At 44.8% G+C, this 15755-nt stretch overlaps 1 protein-coding gene across 1 annotated transcript in view; it reads right to left on the bottom strand.

The window, feature by feature from the left end:
• The window catches only part of LOC130017471 (targeting protein for Xklp2-like), a 37540-nt gene extending 30865 nt beyond the window's left edge, over positions 1-6675 (bottom strand). Inside the window, exons 1-2 of the mRNA XM_056108174.1 lie at positions 6573-6675; positions 1312-1431 (exon numbers count right to left, since the gene is read on the bottom strand). Of these exons, the coding sequence (XP_055964149.1) occupies positions 1312-1431; positions 6573-6675 (223 nt within the window). The remainder of the gene's footprint in view (positions 1-1311; positions 1432-6572) is intronic.
• Between the last annotated feature and the right edge of the window lie 9080 nt (positions 6676-15755).

Genomic DNA, 15755 nt, shown 5'->3' with positions numbered 1-15755 from the left:
GGCCCAGGGGTTGGACGTGGAACTTAAGGAATCGAGGAATGCAAATGCATCAAACTAACCTGAAATCAAACAGTACTCGTATATCAAACTGCAAATAGTGCTGATATAACTACATTAGTGTGTATTGTGCCAAGAGTTCAGTTAAAAATAGTATGAAGACCAGAGAAATGGATCAAAGGACTGAACAGAACGTTTTGCAGGCTGGAGACCCAGCTTTCACTGGCACTACATAGTCCCCTGAACACTGCCAGGTGTGGCAAACAAAACAATAAGGGTTCGAGCCGGAAATGTGGCTCAACTTGAGCACAATACTAACACATGCAAAGCCCTGGCTTTCATCTCCTGCACTGCATGTCCTCAGCCCCTAGCACCACCAGGAGCTCCACAGAGGCTGGCCAAGAGATGAAGTACCACCCTCCAAATGTGTGGCTCTAATGGCTCCGGAACCTTGCTACAGGAGTTCCCACCACAATAGCAACAACAAAATAAAAACTGTTTATTAATAAAGGAGGCAACATTTGGGGGCTGGAGCGACAGTACAGCAGGTAGGACATGCTTGCCCTACAGAAGACCAACCCCAGGTCCAATTCCTGGCACCCCAAACCCTGCCAGGAGTGATTCCAGAGTGCAGAGCCAGGGGTAAGCCCTGAACACTGACGGGTATGCTCCCCTCCGCTCCCCCCCAAAATAAAACAAGACAAAAAAGATACACAACATTCGAGAAAAGGATATTGCAGTAGGAAAAAGGAGATATTTTATCACAAAGAATTCTGATATTACCAAAGTCATATATCTCTGACACTACATACGGTTCCCCAAACCCCCCCAAGAGTGTCAAGTTCAGAAGCAGGAGTAGTCCAGGGTATGGCCCAAGATATCCACAAAAAAAATAACCCCAAAAAATCCGAAAGAAAAATTGTTGGGCCAGAGATAGTACAGGAAGCTGACACTGATTTAATCCCCAGCATTGCATATGGTTCCCCAAAACTGCTAGAAGGGACCCTTGAGCATGAAGCCAGGAATATCCCCTGACCATTACCAGATATGGTCCAAACCCCACTACCACAAACACAAAAAGATAACAACAGACCTAAATACATGAGGGTGAAAAACAGAAATTCAAAGAAAGAGAAAATTCAACAATAATAGTTGGAGGCACATAATTTCATAGTTTTCATAAAATGAAAACTGTTTCACAACAATAAATCAAGGTGTATGGCATTTAGGTAATTTCCCCAGATCCTTCAAACTCCTAACACACTGTTCTATGATTTTCCCAGGGAGCATTTTAAAAAAGATGTTCTTTCTTACCTGTTCTCAAAGGAGTAACAATAGCTTTCTGGAAATTAGTCTTTCTCAAAGGAATTTTCTGAGGTAATCCTCTTGCCCAATTCTTCCCCAGAAATTTATTCTCCAAATTGGCCTTCTCATCTGTGAAAATGTAAGATTATTCTCATCTACACAGTCAATAAGGAAGCAAAATAAATCAGTAATGGACTTAAAAGACAGTGATAAGCCCCTTCTAAGTCATTTGGCAAACTTCAAGTGATCCAAAGTAAATAAAAACAAATGATATGTCAGAGACAGAAACTTAAAAAAAAAAACACAACTAATACACTAACAATACCGAACAATGTGTTACAGAAAAAAAGAAGTGCAGCAGACACAGAGAACCAAATCAAACAAAATTAGAAATTGAGCTCCCATTTGACCCAGAAATACCACTTCTGGGAATATATCCCAGAGATGCAAAAAAGGTATAGTAGAACTGACATCTGCACCTATATGTTCATTGCAGCATCGTTTACAATAGCCCAAATCTGGAAAAAAACAGAGTGCCTGAGAATAGATGACATCTACTCAGTGGAATACTATGCAGCTGTTAGGAAAGATGAAGTCATGAAATTTGCATATAGGTGGTTCAACATGGAAAGTATCATGTTAAGTGAAATGAGTCAGAAAGAGAGGGACAGACCTAGAAAGATTGCAATCATTTGTGGAATAGAAGGTAAGAGAATGGGAGACTAACATTCAATAGTAGTAGAGATAAGTACCAAGAGGATTACTCCACAGCCTAGAAGCCAGCCTCACATGCTGGAGGGGAAAGGCAGCTCAGATAGAGAAGGGACCACCAAGTAAAGAGTGCTAGGAGGGCCCACTCGGGATGGGAGTTGCGGGCTGAAAGTAGACTACAGACTGAACATGATAGACACTTAATACCTCTATTGCAATCTACAACACCGAGAGAGAGAGAGAGAGAGAGAGAGAGAGAGAGAGAGAGAGAGAGAGAGAGAGAGAGAGAGCGCGCGAGCGAGCGAGCAAAAGGGAATTCCCTGTCACGGAGGTGGGGTGGGGGGAGGGAGACTGGGATCAGTGGTGGTGGAGAATGGGCACTGGTGGAGGGATGGGTGCTTGATCATTGTATAATTGAAATGCAAGCACGGAAGTTTGTACCTCATGGTGTTTCACTAATAAAAAAATTAAATAAAAAATTGAAAAGTTAAAAAGTTGCAGGTTCTCCACTACAAATAGCGCCTAATCTTTATTTAAACACATTTAAGATTATCCAACCATAAATCGGCTTTAACCCCACGTGAGTACATCATTTTCATTTTATTATTTATTTATTTTTAAATTTTTATTAGTGAAACACCATGAGGTACAGTTGTAGACTTACAAATTTTTGTGTTTGGGGTTCAGTTATACAATGATCGAGTATCCATCCCTCCACCAGTGCCTATTCTACATCATTTACATTTAAAAAAAATTTTTGTTAGTGAAACACCATGAGGTACAGTCGTAGATTTACAATTTTTTGTGTTTGGGTTTCAAGTGTACAATGATCAAACACCCATCTCTCCACCAGTGCCCATTTCCCACCATCCGGGTCCCAGTATCCCTTCCCCCCTGCCTCCCCCCCCATCCCACCCTGCCTCTGTGGCAGGGTATTCCCTTTTGTTCTCGCTCTCATTTTGGGTGTTGTGCTTTTCAAAAGAGGCATTGAGTGGCAATCATGTTTGGTCTGTAGTCTACTTTCAGCATGCTTCTCCCATCCTGGGAGGATCCTCTCAACACCCTTTATTTGGTGCTCCCTTCTCTATCTGAGCTCCCTTTTCCCCTAGAATGTCTGGCTGGCCTCCAAGCCATGGAGCAAAAGTCCTGATACTAATCTCGGCCAATCTTGGGTGCTAGTCTCCAATTTTTTACTTTATGTTTCCCAGATGAATGCAATCTTTCTATGTCTATCCCTCTCTTTCTGACTCATTTCACTTAACATGGTACTTTCCATGTTGTACCACTTGTATGTAAATTTCATGACTTCCTCTTTTCTAACAGCTACATAGTACTCCACTGTGTAGATGTACCAAAGTTTCTTTAACCAGTCATCTGTCCTCGGGCACTCAGGTCTTTTCCAGATACATAGAGCTATTGTAAAGAGTGCTGCAACATCATTTTCATTTTAAAGAACATTGCCCACCAAGCTCTTACAAGAGACATAATAGTTGGACTTCTTAAGTTCTGGGAAATTTGAGATATGTAAGGCTGGAATGGAGCTAATCTCTCATGAGGAATTTTTACCTTAGATTTTGCTGTGCCCAAACATCAATGCAAAGAAGTCAAGGTTTTGTTTTCCCATACTTTTTTCCTTCTTCTTCCCATACTTAAATAGACATTTTTAGGAATACAGTGAGCCTCAGAAATAAATGTAATACTCTGACTGCAACTATGTTTTTTAAAAGTGATTATTTAGAAAAAAATTACAAGGTAATACATTAGAATTAAGGTCATTTTTAGAAAGTGGGCTTAATTTTAAATGCAATATTAGTTGGAAAAAAATTAGAAACTAACAGAACTTAGATAATTTTGAAAAAATGGAATTTTAAACAGATTTTTAATTCTTCAGATTATATTTGGTAGTGTTATTAGCTAATATCTTTCTTGTGAAAAAATTTGATAGCCATTCCTCAGCATTTTGTAGAACAGAAACAGATTCGGAGTGGTGATGTATCTCAGTGGTAGAGCACTTACCTTGCACCTGTAAGGCTCAGGGTTTGATCCCCAGCACCACGAATGTGAGAAAGAGAGAGTGGGCCAGTGAGAGAGAATAAACCAGTAGGGCTGTTGAATCACAGATGGTCATCTTATCCATTCTTCCAACTGCATTGCTTCCGTAAGACACTCCTTTCTCAGGGTCTGAGAAGCTATCCCCACTGGATACCATTAAGTCCATTTCCAGGCAAATGATACCTGCTATCACTGCATTATAAGTGACAAATGCAGCTTCTAATTAACTCATTTTTGGTCCCGATTATGAATTATCCTAACAAAGAAGACAGAATTTGAGGGGCTGGAGCAGAAACAGCGAGTAAGGTGCTTGCCTTGCAAACAGTTGACCTAAATTCAATCCTCACTATACATGCGTATATGTGTGTATATGGTCCCCTGAGACCTTAGGAGTGCTCCCTGAGCACAGAGCCAGCAGTAAGCCCTGAGTACCACCAGGTGTGGCCCAAAAACAAAACAAAATTTTAGAAAACTAAAACGAGGCCCCATACTGGGCCAATTTCACCAGGGTACCCCAGATCAGCAGGTGCAGTCTCCCTGCTTACTCCAGAAGGGATCTCGGTGACCAAGAGCTTCAACAGCAAGGTCCAGGTATGCGGGTTCCGGGACTGAATCTCCAGGCTGCATGGCGGCAGAGAACCTGGGCTGTCCCTCCCAGGGTCCCCGCCCACCCGGCAGACTGGCTGTCACGCCCATGATTTGCCTCCAGCACCATCTTAGTGCACCAACAGCCCTGGCCCAGAGACTCCCAAGTGAATCCCAAAATATGTATTAGTGCCAGAGATGTCTCTGAAACCCAGTCATTTACAATCTAGAAATTTACATTTACAATTGTGGCTGTGCGAACTCTTAGGATTTTAAAAACGAGCAACGGAGAATAAATTATCTAGCGTCTGCCCCTGGCAGGTAGGCTGGAATGGTGGTGGGAAATTTTGAGCAAAACATAATGTCCAAAATGAAGAAAGTATTGGGGAAATTGTCTGCCATAGAGGGAGGGTGAGGATTGGGAAGTGGGTGGTGGAAAATGAGCACTGGTGGAGAGAAGGGTGTCCCATCATTGTATGGTTGAATCTCAAACATGAAAGCTTTGTAACTCTGTTCACGGTGATCCAATTAAGAAAAAAGAAGTAAAAAAAAAATAAAAATAAATAAACGGTAGGAGATCCAGGAGAAAAAAAAAAGGAAAAAAAAAGTAATGTGGAATTCATGCCCTATTCAGCTTAATCAATGGCAGAACAAATAGCAGTACTCCTACATTGTTAAAAGAAAGAAAGAAAGAGAAAGCTAAAATGAAGATATCCCAATCAACTATTACTCTGCTAGCACTGATCTCACTTTATAGTATTCTAAAGTACTACAAACAACCAAACCATACTCCTATTCATTCTTAGCGCAGTCTTACGGTTTGTGTCCTATCACACAACCCAACATCAGTCCATCCTCACTCTGTCCAGAGACTGGGTTATATTTGGAAAAGTGATCTATAATCCCTCCACTTAAAAATGAACTGAGGAAGGGAGTGGGAGGATGTCAAAGGGAGAGCGCAATAGGCTAGAGCACCTGTTCTGCAGGCAAGAACCTGGTTTCGATTCCTGGAACGTCACAGTATCCCTGAAGTGACTCCCAAGCACCAAGACAAGAACAGGCCCTAAATATGGCCAGTGTAGACCAAACCCAAAAATAAAAAGCCAATACAAGGATTCTTGTGATTTTAAAACTAATACCTTGACTGTGGTAGTAGCTATAACAAAACTACACGGGTGATAGTAATTATATAGAATGTAATATCCTTAAACAAAAATGAGAAGAGAGAAAACCTAAAGACACCTGAAAAAGTCTAGGACTGTCTCATCACCAATCCCCTATTGTGGATTGTACTGCACTCAGTGCCCAATGGCAACAGAGCACATTTTATGTGGCGGCTACTACCACAGACATGTTGAGCGAAGAGTTTCACACAACTATTTAATGAATTATCCCCATGTCCCTACTTTTTTTGTTTTTGGGGCCACACCTTGCAGTGCTCAGGAGATTACTCTTGGCTTCATGTTCAGGGGTTATTTTCAGGTGTTTAATCAGGAGGCCATGTGGCACCCAGGATGAATCCAGAGATTCTGCATGCAAATCATGTCCTCCTGCTCTCTGAGCCATCTCGCTGGCCCCAGTTATGTCCTAACAGCAAACTAATATTGACTTTTACTAATAGATCATCATTTTCATGGATAACAAAGCATCTTGGTGCAGTGGGTGGGATAGTACAGCAGGGAGGATGCTTGCCATGCATGTAGCCAGGTTTGATCTCCAGCATCCCATAAGGACCATGAGCCCTGCCAGGAATATTTTCTGAGTGCAAAGCCAGGAGAATCTCATGAACATCTCCGGGTGTGGCCCCAAAATAAAACAAACCAACAAAAAAGAAACTTGGTGCACAAATTTTTTTTTTTCAGTTTTGTGTTCATTCCCTTTCGTTTCACTGACCTAAAAATGAAGAGAAAACAGACACTTACCAAACCAAGAATCTACGTTTTCTGTATCTTCATCATCCAAAGATGTAAAATTAATGAAGTGCGAGGGAGCATCATAGGAATAAGAGGGTTTTAGTTGCGACATTTTCTCCCACTGTCCCACAGAACAAGTTTTTGCCAGTTCTCTTTGTCACTCTGTCAATCAAGTCGCCTTCTAAAGAAAGAAATTATCCAGAAAATTATTTTATAATACTCCGATACACTAACACCCTACCAATTACTTTGCTTTTACAACGACATTTGCAGTTCTAGAATGCACCTCAATAACAGAATTTACTTTTCAAGTCAAAGTAAAGTTGACTTTGCTTTTTTGGTAACTTGAAGACACTCTGAGTTAGAATCCAAAGATACAAAGTTTAATTGAGTATCTTCACGATGTCATTGATTGTACTGGTAGGTGTTTTTATATTATTTTTTATTCTCCCTTAATCTGTCATTTTCTCATTTCTAGTCTCAGTCCCATCTAATTTGCTTGTTCTGCCCTCAATAATCCAATTTCTAAAACATACCATTAACTTTTGTTACCCTACCAACCCAAATCTTACTCATCAAAGTCCAATTCAATTACATAGTATTTTATTTCAATTTTCCTCTCTCTATATAATTATTGCTTTCCAAAGTCATCATGCTTTGTGGACCACCAATTTTCTATTATTTAAATATGAAAATCACTCTTTGTAGACTATAAGTTCCTAAAGGGAAGTATGGATTTTCAACTTTATTTACATACCGCATCCATCAGGTGTTTAGAAATTTGTATACGAACTCAGTATAACTTTGCCAGTTGCAAATTTTCATTCTTCAGAAATGTTCTTATTTGAAGAGCCAAGGAAATATCTCAAAGGGGTAGAGCACACACCTTGCATGTTTGGGACCCCAAATTTGATCCCTACTACCACCTGGCCCCTAATATTACTGGGTGGTACACAATGCCAGGCCAAATATCACCAAGACCCATTGTCAGGTCTATGAGGCCTCCTGTTGGAAAGCTTGCCACCAAAAATTCAATTAAAACACTTATATTGAGGGGGCTGGAGCAATAGCACAGTGGGTAGGGCGTTTGCCTTGCATGGAGCCAACCTAGGTTCGATTCCCAGCATCCCATATGGTCCCCTGAGCACCACCAGGAGTAATTCTTGAGTGCATGAACCAGGAGTAACCCCTGTGCATCGCCAAGTGTGAACCAAAAAGCAAAAAAAAAAAAAACCCACTTAAATTGAGGGGCCAGAATGATAGCATAGTTAGGAGGGTGCTTGCCTTGCATGCAATTGACATGGGTTTAATCCCCAGCATCTCTGGACCCCTGAGCCTTGTGAGAGTGATACCTGAGTGCAGAGCCACGAGTAAGTTCTGAGCACCACCAGGTATGACCCCCCAAAAAAGAAAAATATTCCCTTAAATTCAGGAGCTGGAGAAATAATAGAGTGGTAAGGTTGATCTTTTAATGGTGGTACATGACACCAGTGTTGAAGGTACAATAAATATTTCTGTTTAGTATTGCTTTATTGCATGGCAGAGCCTGGCAAGCTACCCATGATGTATTCGATATGCCAAAAACAGTAACAACAACGGGTCTCATTCCCCTGACCCTGAAAGAGCTCCCAATCCCACAGCGTTGGGAAAGATGAGTAAGGAGAGGCTGCTAAAATCCCAGGGCTGGGACGAATGGAGTCATTACTGGCGCCCGCTCAAGTAAATTGATGAACAACAGAATGAGAGTGATACGGTGAAGGTGTTTGCATACCTAAGGCCCCATGTTTGATACCTGGCATCCCATGTGGTCCCCCGAGCCTATCAGGAGTGAGTCCTAAGTGCAGAGTCAGGAGTAAGTCCTGAGCACCACCAGATTGTGGCCCAAAAAACAAAGAATCAACTTGACCAAAAAAAAAACCCCTTAAATTTCAAACACCATCCCAAGCAAAAGAATATACCCTAGCAAAGTCCATAAAATGGGGTGAGGGATGTGACTCAAGAGCTTTACAGAACATGATTCACAGGTGATTCACAGGTATGATTCACAGGTATACTTCAGCACTGCCATTACTGAGGAAGTCTCCTGGATAGAAACTCTCTATGTTTGGAGGAATCACGGACAGTTTTGGCCAATAAGAATAAGTAGGAGAAAAGAAAAACAAAAAAGAATGAATAGGAACCCGCTAAGAAATTCAGAGGAAAACCTCTTACTTTCTTGGTCGTTTTTGCCTTGCTCCAGCCCCTTTCCCTTCTCTATTTGTCTTTTATTGAAGGTAGATTTAATAGCAGAGCTATGACAATAATTGTGTATAAATGAGTGGATCATCAAGAAAATAACAGAAATTATACCTGACATCATCAAACATTAATGATGAAAATTTTAAACATTTAAAAATAAATAAAAATAAGTTTACTTCAAAAAAATAAAATTAAATTAAAAAATTTTTTAAATGATTAAAAAATTAACAACCTATCTGCAAATGTTTCACATGCTAATATTTTCTCTTTAAGTCATTAGTCACATTTTTCTGTCACTTATTGCCAAAAGTAAACCCAGCTAAAAAGTCCAAAATTCTTGACCTATCTCTGGCACTCATTAGATGTATATGACAACACACAAGTCTACCAACCTCTCTGCTTCTCATAAACCAAAAAGAAGGGGTATTTCAAGTGGTATGAACACTGCTTCTGCATCTATTGATACCTTTCTTTTTCTCACCGTACTTCTACTCAAGAAGCTTTAATGAAAGATTTCCCAGCAAGTAATGATTTAAATTTCCTTGTTGGAGGTCTAGAAAAATGGATCAATTTTCCAAAGCATGGAGTCTCAAGTTTGCTCCCTGGTGCCCCTCACACATGCCAGAGGCTCTGCTGAATGGGACCCCCAGTGCCACAAGAGAGTATGTTCCTGGTATAACGTAAGCATATATAAGTACTACAAGCTAAGTACTGAACCCCAACAAGTACTGTAACTGAAAAATGTACAAGCACTGCAGTCAGGAGTGTGTGTACGTCCCTACTAAAAGATCATGTGTGTGTGCATCACAAATCAGGGCGAGCACTTCAACCAGAATGTACACAGGCACCAAAACTTAATGAGTATGACCCCTGGAGAGCAATGTGTCCACAAGCCACAAAGTAAATGTGCAGTCCCCAGCAAGCACCACAACTAAAGCATGTGACCCCCAAGGAGTCTCCAAGGCCAAGTGTGTGAGCACCACAACCTCATGTGTGTACAGCCCCGAGTCATCAACAAAGAGGAGGCTAAATAAGTAAATAAATAAATAAAATCCCCCTGCTCTGGAACAAACATGCTAGAAGACAGGGGAAAATCTTGGATTTCCATGATCTCCATTCCTAACCCAGGTCACTGGGAACACTTCCCAGGCAGGAATGTATGAAGACAACTAAAACTGGGGGAGAGCAAAGGCAGGAATGTAATATGAGCAATCTACTTCGCCTCCTAAAAACCATAATTGCACCAAACCATGCTGCTTGGCCCTACCGAGGTCACGAGTTGCCCCCCCACGAGCGGCTCTCCGGCACGGCCCTGGCTCCAGAGTCAATGAAACCAATCTCGTAATTATCTGGCTCTTGGCAGAAATCCCTCCAGACTTAATACGTAAAATATTAGAAATCCAAAATCGCAGGCCACTATTGCGACTGCACAACATCATGTGATTCTCATAACCAGCTATAGAAAACAAATTATTTCACAATGCCTTTTCAGCAGTTCTGATTGTTGGGTGGAAACTCTAAACAATAATGGTGCATCTTTTGTCGAAATAATTAATGTAATCAAAGTAGGTAAAGTAGGAATCATCTGCCTCACAGGCATTGGGAGGGGTGGGAGGGGGGTATATTGGGGTTCTTGGTGGTGAAAAATAAGTACTGGTGAAGGGAAATGTGTTTGATCATTGTATGACCGAGACTTAAACCTGAAAGCTTTGTAACTTTTCCCACAATGATTCAATAAATTAATAAAAATAAATAAATAATGCAAAAAATGCTGCTTGAAAACCACTGGAAAGTATCCAAATTTAATACCTCACACCCTTCCCCCAATTCCCAATTATGGAACTATACTTCTAGATCATCCAAATGGCAATTTGCATTTTTCCTTTTTTTCCCCTTTTTTGGGTCACACCCAGCGTTTCACAGGGGTTACTCCTGGCTCTTACACTCAGGAATTACTCCTGGCGGTGCTCGGTGAACCATATGGGATGCTGGGAATCAAACCCAGGTCGGCCAGGTGCCAGGCAAAAGCCCCACCCGCTGTGCTATCGCTCCAGCCCCCGCATTTTTCCTTTTGATAGATACCGTCAAACACAGAACTTTACCTTAGTTATGTATTTATGCATCACTGTATCACTGTCATCTCACTTCGTCAATTTACTCAAGTGGGCGCCAGTAACGTCGCTATTCCTCCCAGCCCCGAGATTTTAGCAACCTCTTCTTAATCATCTTTTCCCAATGATTGGGGGCTCTTTCAGGGTCAGGGAAATGACACCTGCTGTTGTTACTGGTTTTGGCATATTGAATACACCACGGGGAGCTTGCCAGGCTTTGCCCGCGCTGGCAGGATATTCTCAGTACCTTGCCAGGCTCTCTGAGAGGCATAGGATTTATGCATATGTAAGTAAAAGAAAGTTCACTGGAGCTCATTTCATTTGTGTTCAAAAGAAACAGAGAGTGGGGCCAGAGAGCTAGTACAACACACAGCCAGCGCATATTCGATTCCCCACACCCCCAGATGATCCCCTGTACCTGCCAGGAATGATCCCTAGGCCCAGAGCCAGGAGTGAACCCTGAGCAACACTGGGAATGGCCCAAAAACAAAACAGAGAAGAAACAGAGATAGTACCAGGAGATAAAACACCCTTGCATGAGGCCAGGCCTGGTTTGATCCCCAGTTTGATCCCTAGCATATAATTAATTCTCTGAACACCGCCTGGGGTCACTACAGCCAAGAGCCAGGAATAGCTCCTCATTTCTGCAGGGTGTGGCCCAAACCACACTCCAGAGAGAGAGAAGTCGCTGCGGAGATAGCTCAAGTGGCTGGAGTAGGAGACTTGCATGTCCAGGAATCCAAGTCTAGTACTGCCACGCCCTAGTATGCCCAGGTGTAGTTCAGAGGCCCCCTGAGAACTGCTGGGGTAGCCCTTGTAGCTCCAACTGCCCCCAAAGCCCCTGTACGCTGTTTAGGAAGCACCCACCCCAAAATCAGATATTTTTTAAAATGAGGGGAAAAAGCCAACATATTGTTCATAGGTACCTTCATGCATACATAATCACAAAGGAGACACAAAAATATTAGTAATATATGGATTGAGAAATATGAGAAGCCTAAGTCAGGGGACTACCTTTTCCTACATGAAATTTTATACTGAGTATGTTCTAATACATAAATGCATAACTTTCCATTTTTATTTATTTAGGGTTTGGGGCCACACCCCATAGCACTCAGGGCTTACTCCCAGCTCTGTGCTCAGGGATCACTCCTGGTGGCGCTTGCTGGGACCATATGTGATGCTGGGGGTAAAACCCAGGTCAGTCACGTGTAGGGCAAGCACCTTACTAGCTGTACCAGCTGGAGTGGGAGAGAGAGTACAGAGGGAAGGGAGTTTGTCTTGCATATGGCCAACCAAGGTTTAATCCCTGGCACCCCATATGGTTCCCAGAGCACCACGAGGAGTGATTCCTCGTGGTGCTGGTAAGAACCAATGTGGCCAAAACCCTTTTCCTCCCTGGGCGCGTCCACAGCTCGGCTGCGGCCACTGACCCGCGTAGCGGAAAAGAGTCAGTGACCCCGCGGGGAATGTGGGCATGGGCGCTGGGGCCGGGGGCGCCCCGGCCTTTCGAAATTAGAGCAAAAGCAACCGCCGCCCCGCAACCCTGAGCGGGGCTCTCCTCAAGGGGAACCGAGTTTCTCACCAAGAACTGGGGGCGCCCACCGTCCCGGTGCGCGCCGGGAACTTGGGACTCAGCCTCCTTGCGACCCCAGGAAGGGGCAGCCTGGAGGGTGCAATGGGGGGGACCTACGGGACGGGGCGCAGGGCACGGCTGACGGGAACCAGGCCCGGGACTCACGATGCACCCCCACCTCACCCCACCCCGCACCCCTACCCTGCACCGCACATTCCCACCCAACCCCGCGCAGCCCTCACCTCGCACCCCGCACCTAGCTCCCCGGACCGCGCAACCTGGACCGCGCAACCCGCACCGCACACCCCCAGCTCGCACCCCGCACCCTCAGCCCGCACCGCGCATCCCCACCCAGACAGGAGCACCCCTCACCTCGCACCGCGCTCCCCGCTCTGCGCACCCCGCACCCCGCACCACGCACCCCCCCTCCAGCACTGCCGCCTCACACTCACGCTGGCTCCACGGTAGCAGTTCCGAGCGGTCCGGGGCGAGCGAGCGCGAGGCTGGTCTCAGCCTGGAGTCTGGCGAGACCGGGAGAGACAGAGCCACGGGGCGGAAAGGGACGCAGTGGCGACTAGGCGAGCCCAGGTGAGTCCAGGTGCCGCGCTTTACAAGCTGGAAAACTAGGGGGCGGGGCCGCGGCGCAGCTGCCGCTATCCAGGATGCTGCCCGTCTCCTAGGCAACCGACGGCGGGGGTGTGGGGGGGGGAGGACCAGCGCGCTCTGGGCTTCCCTCAGAGAACAGAGGGATTCCCTTCCTACTGTGCAGCAAGACCAGTGGTGATTTGGTGTTGGCAGTGCTCTGGAGTCCGTTGAGTGTGCTCTGACTTTCGCTGTGCCCTGAGCAGGCTCACACTCACTCCCTGACTGCCATAATCATCACTAAATTTCATGAGTTCCTCTTCCTTCAAAACAGCTTCTTGCTCCCCCGGCTCTGGTCCCTCCAGCTCCATCTGATACAGAAATTGTTTTTGGTTTGAAGGTCACACCCAGTAGAGCTCTGGGATAACTCCTGGTTCTGCACTCAGGGACCGTTTCTGGCAGGTTCTGGGGCCGTGTGGATGCCTGGGATCGAATCCTGGTCCATAGCGTGCAAGGCTCCTTCTCCAGCCCCTTAGACATGCATTGTTTTACCAAACATTTTCTTTGTAAGCTCAGGATCTCACGCATGCGAAGCATGCACCCACCCACAGCTCCAGCACCAGCTCCAATGTTATTTGATTTAAAACTATATTATGAGGGGGTCAGGCAGCATTGCCTTGACCCAGCTACAGTGCGGTCTTCCTTATGGAGGGTCTCAGTGTGTGTGTGTGTGTGTGGGGTGTCTCTGAGTATGGACAGACCTGGGAAGCAGGTAACTGGAAACTGCAGACACTGTTCACCCATTTTGCCCATCTGCTCTGCTCACCCATTCTGATTTCTCCTCTGGATAGTAAGGCCCCTCGTTCCATCTTTATAAGTATTTAAAGATAATTAGAGACATAAGTGTGTATCTAGATCACTTGTCATCCCGTTAATCTTTGATTTGCTCGAGCGGGCACCAGTAATATCTCCATTTGTCCCTGTCGTGTGCTTGTGTAGTCCAATGGCATCTGCTCACTTCAGAAACACTAGGAATATAAATATTTCTGTTTACTAATCTCAGGCTGACTCTTGTTCTGACATCACACACCCATGCTGTGATGTCCCCAGGGGTTCGGGGGCCATCGGATCCAGGTTCTCCATCTTGCTGGGGCTGTGGCTTGGCAGGACAGATTGATGAAGAGGTTCTGCTTCCTGATTCCCTTTGTGCTGAAGGAGATTATTATGTGAGTAACTGGACTTGGTGGACACCGGGACAGGTGTTTGGAAGACTTGATGGCAGGCGGGCCAAACGCAGGTGGAACCAGTTTGAATGATGTCAGGAAAACCCAGAGCTTCGAGTCGTCCAGAGCCACAAAGAGTGATGGCTGAGCACAGAGCCAGGAGTAAGGCCTGAGTATCGCCAGGTGTGGCCCCCAAACCAAAAGAAATAGTTTGTTCAGAGGTGGTTGGTGGAGGGACTCGGAGCAATAGCATAGCGAGAGGGTGCTTGCCTCGCATACTGAGGGCCCATGTCCACCCACAATATCACATGGGGTTCCTGGAGCCCTGCCACGTGTTATTCCTGAGTACAGAGTAGGAGTCGGCCCTGAGCACTGCCAGGTGGAATTAATTCTTGGGTTCAGAGCCAGGAGCCTGCCCCAATCACCACCAGGTATGACCGAAACCAACAAACCAAAAAAACAGATGAAGGAAAGCTCTGGGAGGAGGGGGGGGGGCAAGCCAGTGAGTGAGAATACAGTGAGAGAGCACTGGCCAGGCACGCACACAGCTCAGATAGACCCCGGCAACACATGGGGTCCCCAGAGCCCACCAGGACTAATTCCTGAACGCAGAGCAAGGGACCCTGAGCACCATCAAGTGTGATACAAAGCCAAAAAAGGGACAAACACAGAAATTAACTAGACAAAAATCTTTTTAAAAATTATTTATTTTTAATTTTTAATAGTGAGACATCATGAGGTACAGTTGTAGACTTACAAATTTTTGTGCTTGGGTTTCAATTATACAATGATCAAATACCCATCCCTCCACCAGTGTCCATTTCCCACCACCACGGATCATAGTATCCCTCCCACCCCCTATCCCCTCCATCCCACCATGCCTCTGTGGCAGGGCATTCCCTTTTGTTCTCTCTCCCATTTTGGGTGTTGTGGTTTGCAAAAGAGCAATGGGTGACAATCATGTTTGGTCTATAGTCCACTTTCAGCATGCTTCTCCCATCCTGGGAGGATCCTCCCAACACCTTTATTTGGTGTTCCCTTCTCTATCTGAGCTCCCTTTCCCCCTAGCATGTGTGGTTGGCCTCCAATCCATGGACTAAAATTCCTGGTACTAATCTCGGCCATTCTTGGGTGTTATTCTCCTATTTTGTTACTTTATGCTCCCCAGATGAATGCAATCTTTCTATGTCTATCCCTTTCTTTCTGAGTCATTTCGCTTAACATGATACTTTCCATGTAGTACCGCTTGTATGTAAATTTCGCGACTTTTAGACAAAAATCTTGGGGGGAAATTGAGAGCGGCTAGGGACAGAACAGGGGAGAGGGGGGATTGCCTTTCACACAGATGACTCAGGCCAGAACTTGGCAGACATAGGGTCCCCTGAGCACCGCCAGGAGTAACTCCTGAGCACAGAGCCAGGAGTAATCCCTGAGCACTACCAAGGGTGGCCCAAAAGCCTAA

Source organism: Sorex fumeus, unplaced genomic scaffold (genome assembly GCF_029834395.1).
Source record: "Sorex fumeus unplaced genomic scaffold, SorFum_2.1 ptg000197l, whole genome shotgun sequence".
Taxonomy (NCBI): domain Eukaryota; kingdom Metazoa; phylum Chordata; class Mammalia; order Eulipotyphla; family Soricidae; genus Sorex; species Sorex fumeus.
This window is presented reverse-complemented; position numbering and strand designations above follow the sequence as displayed.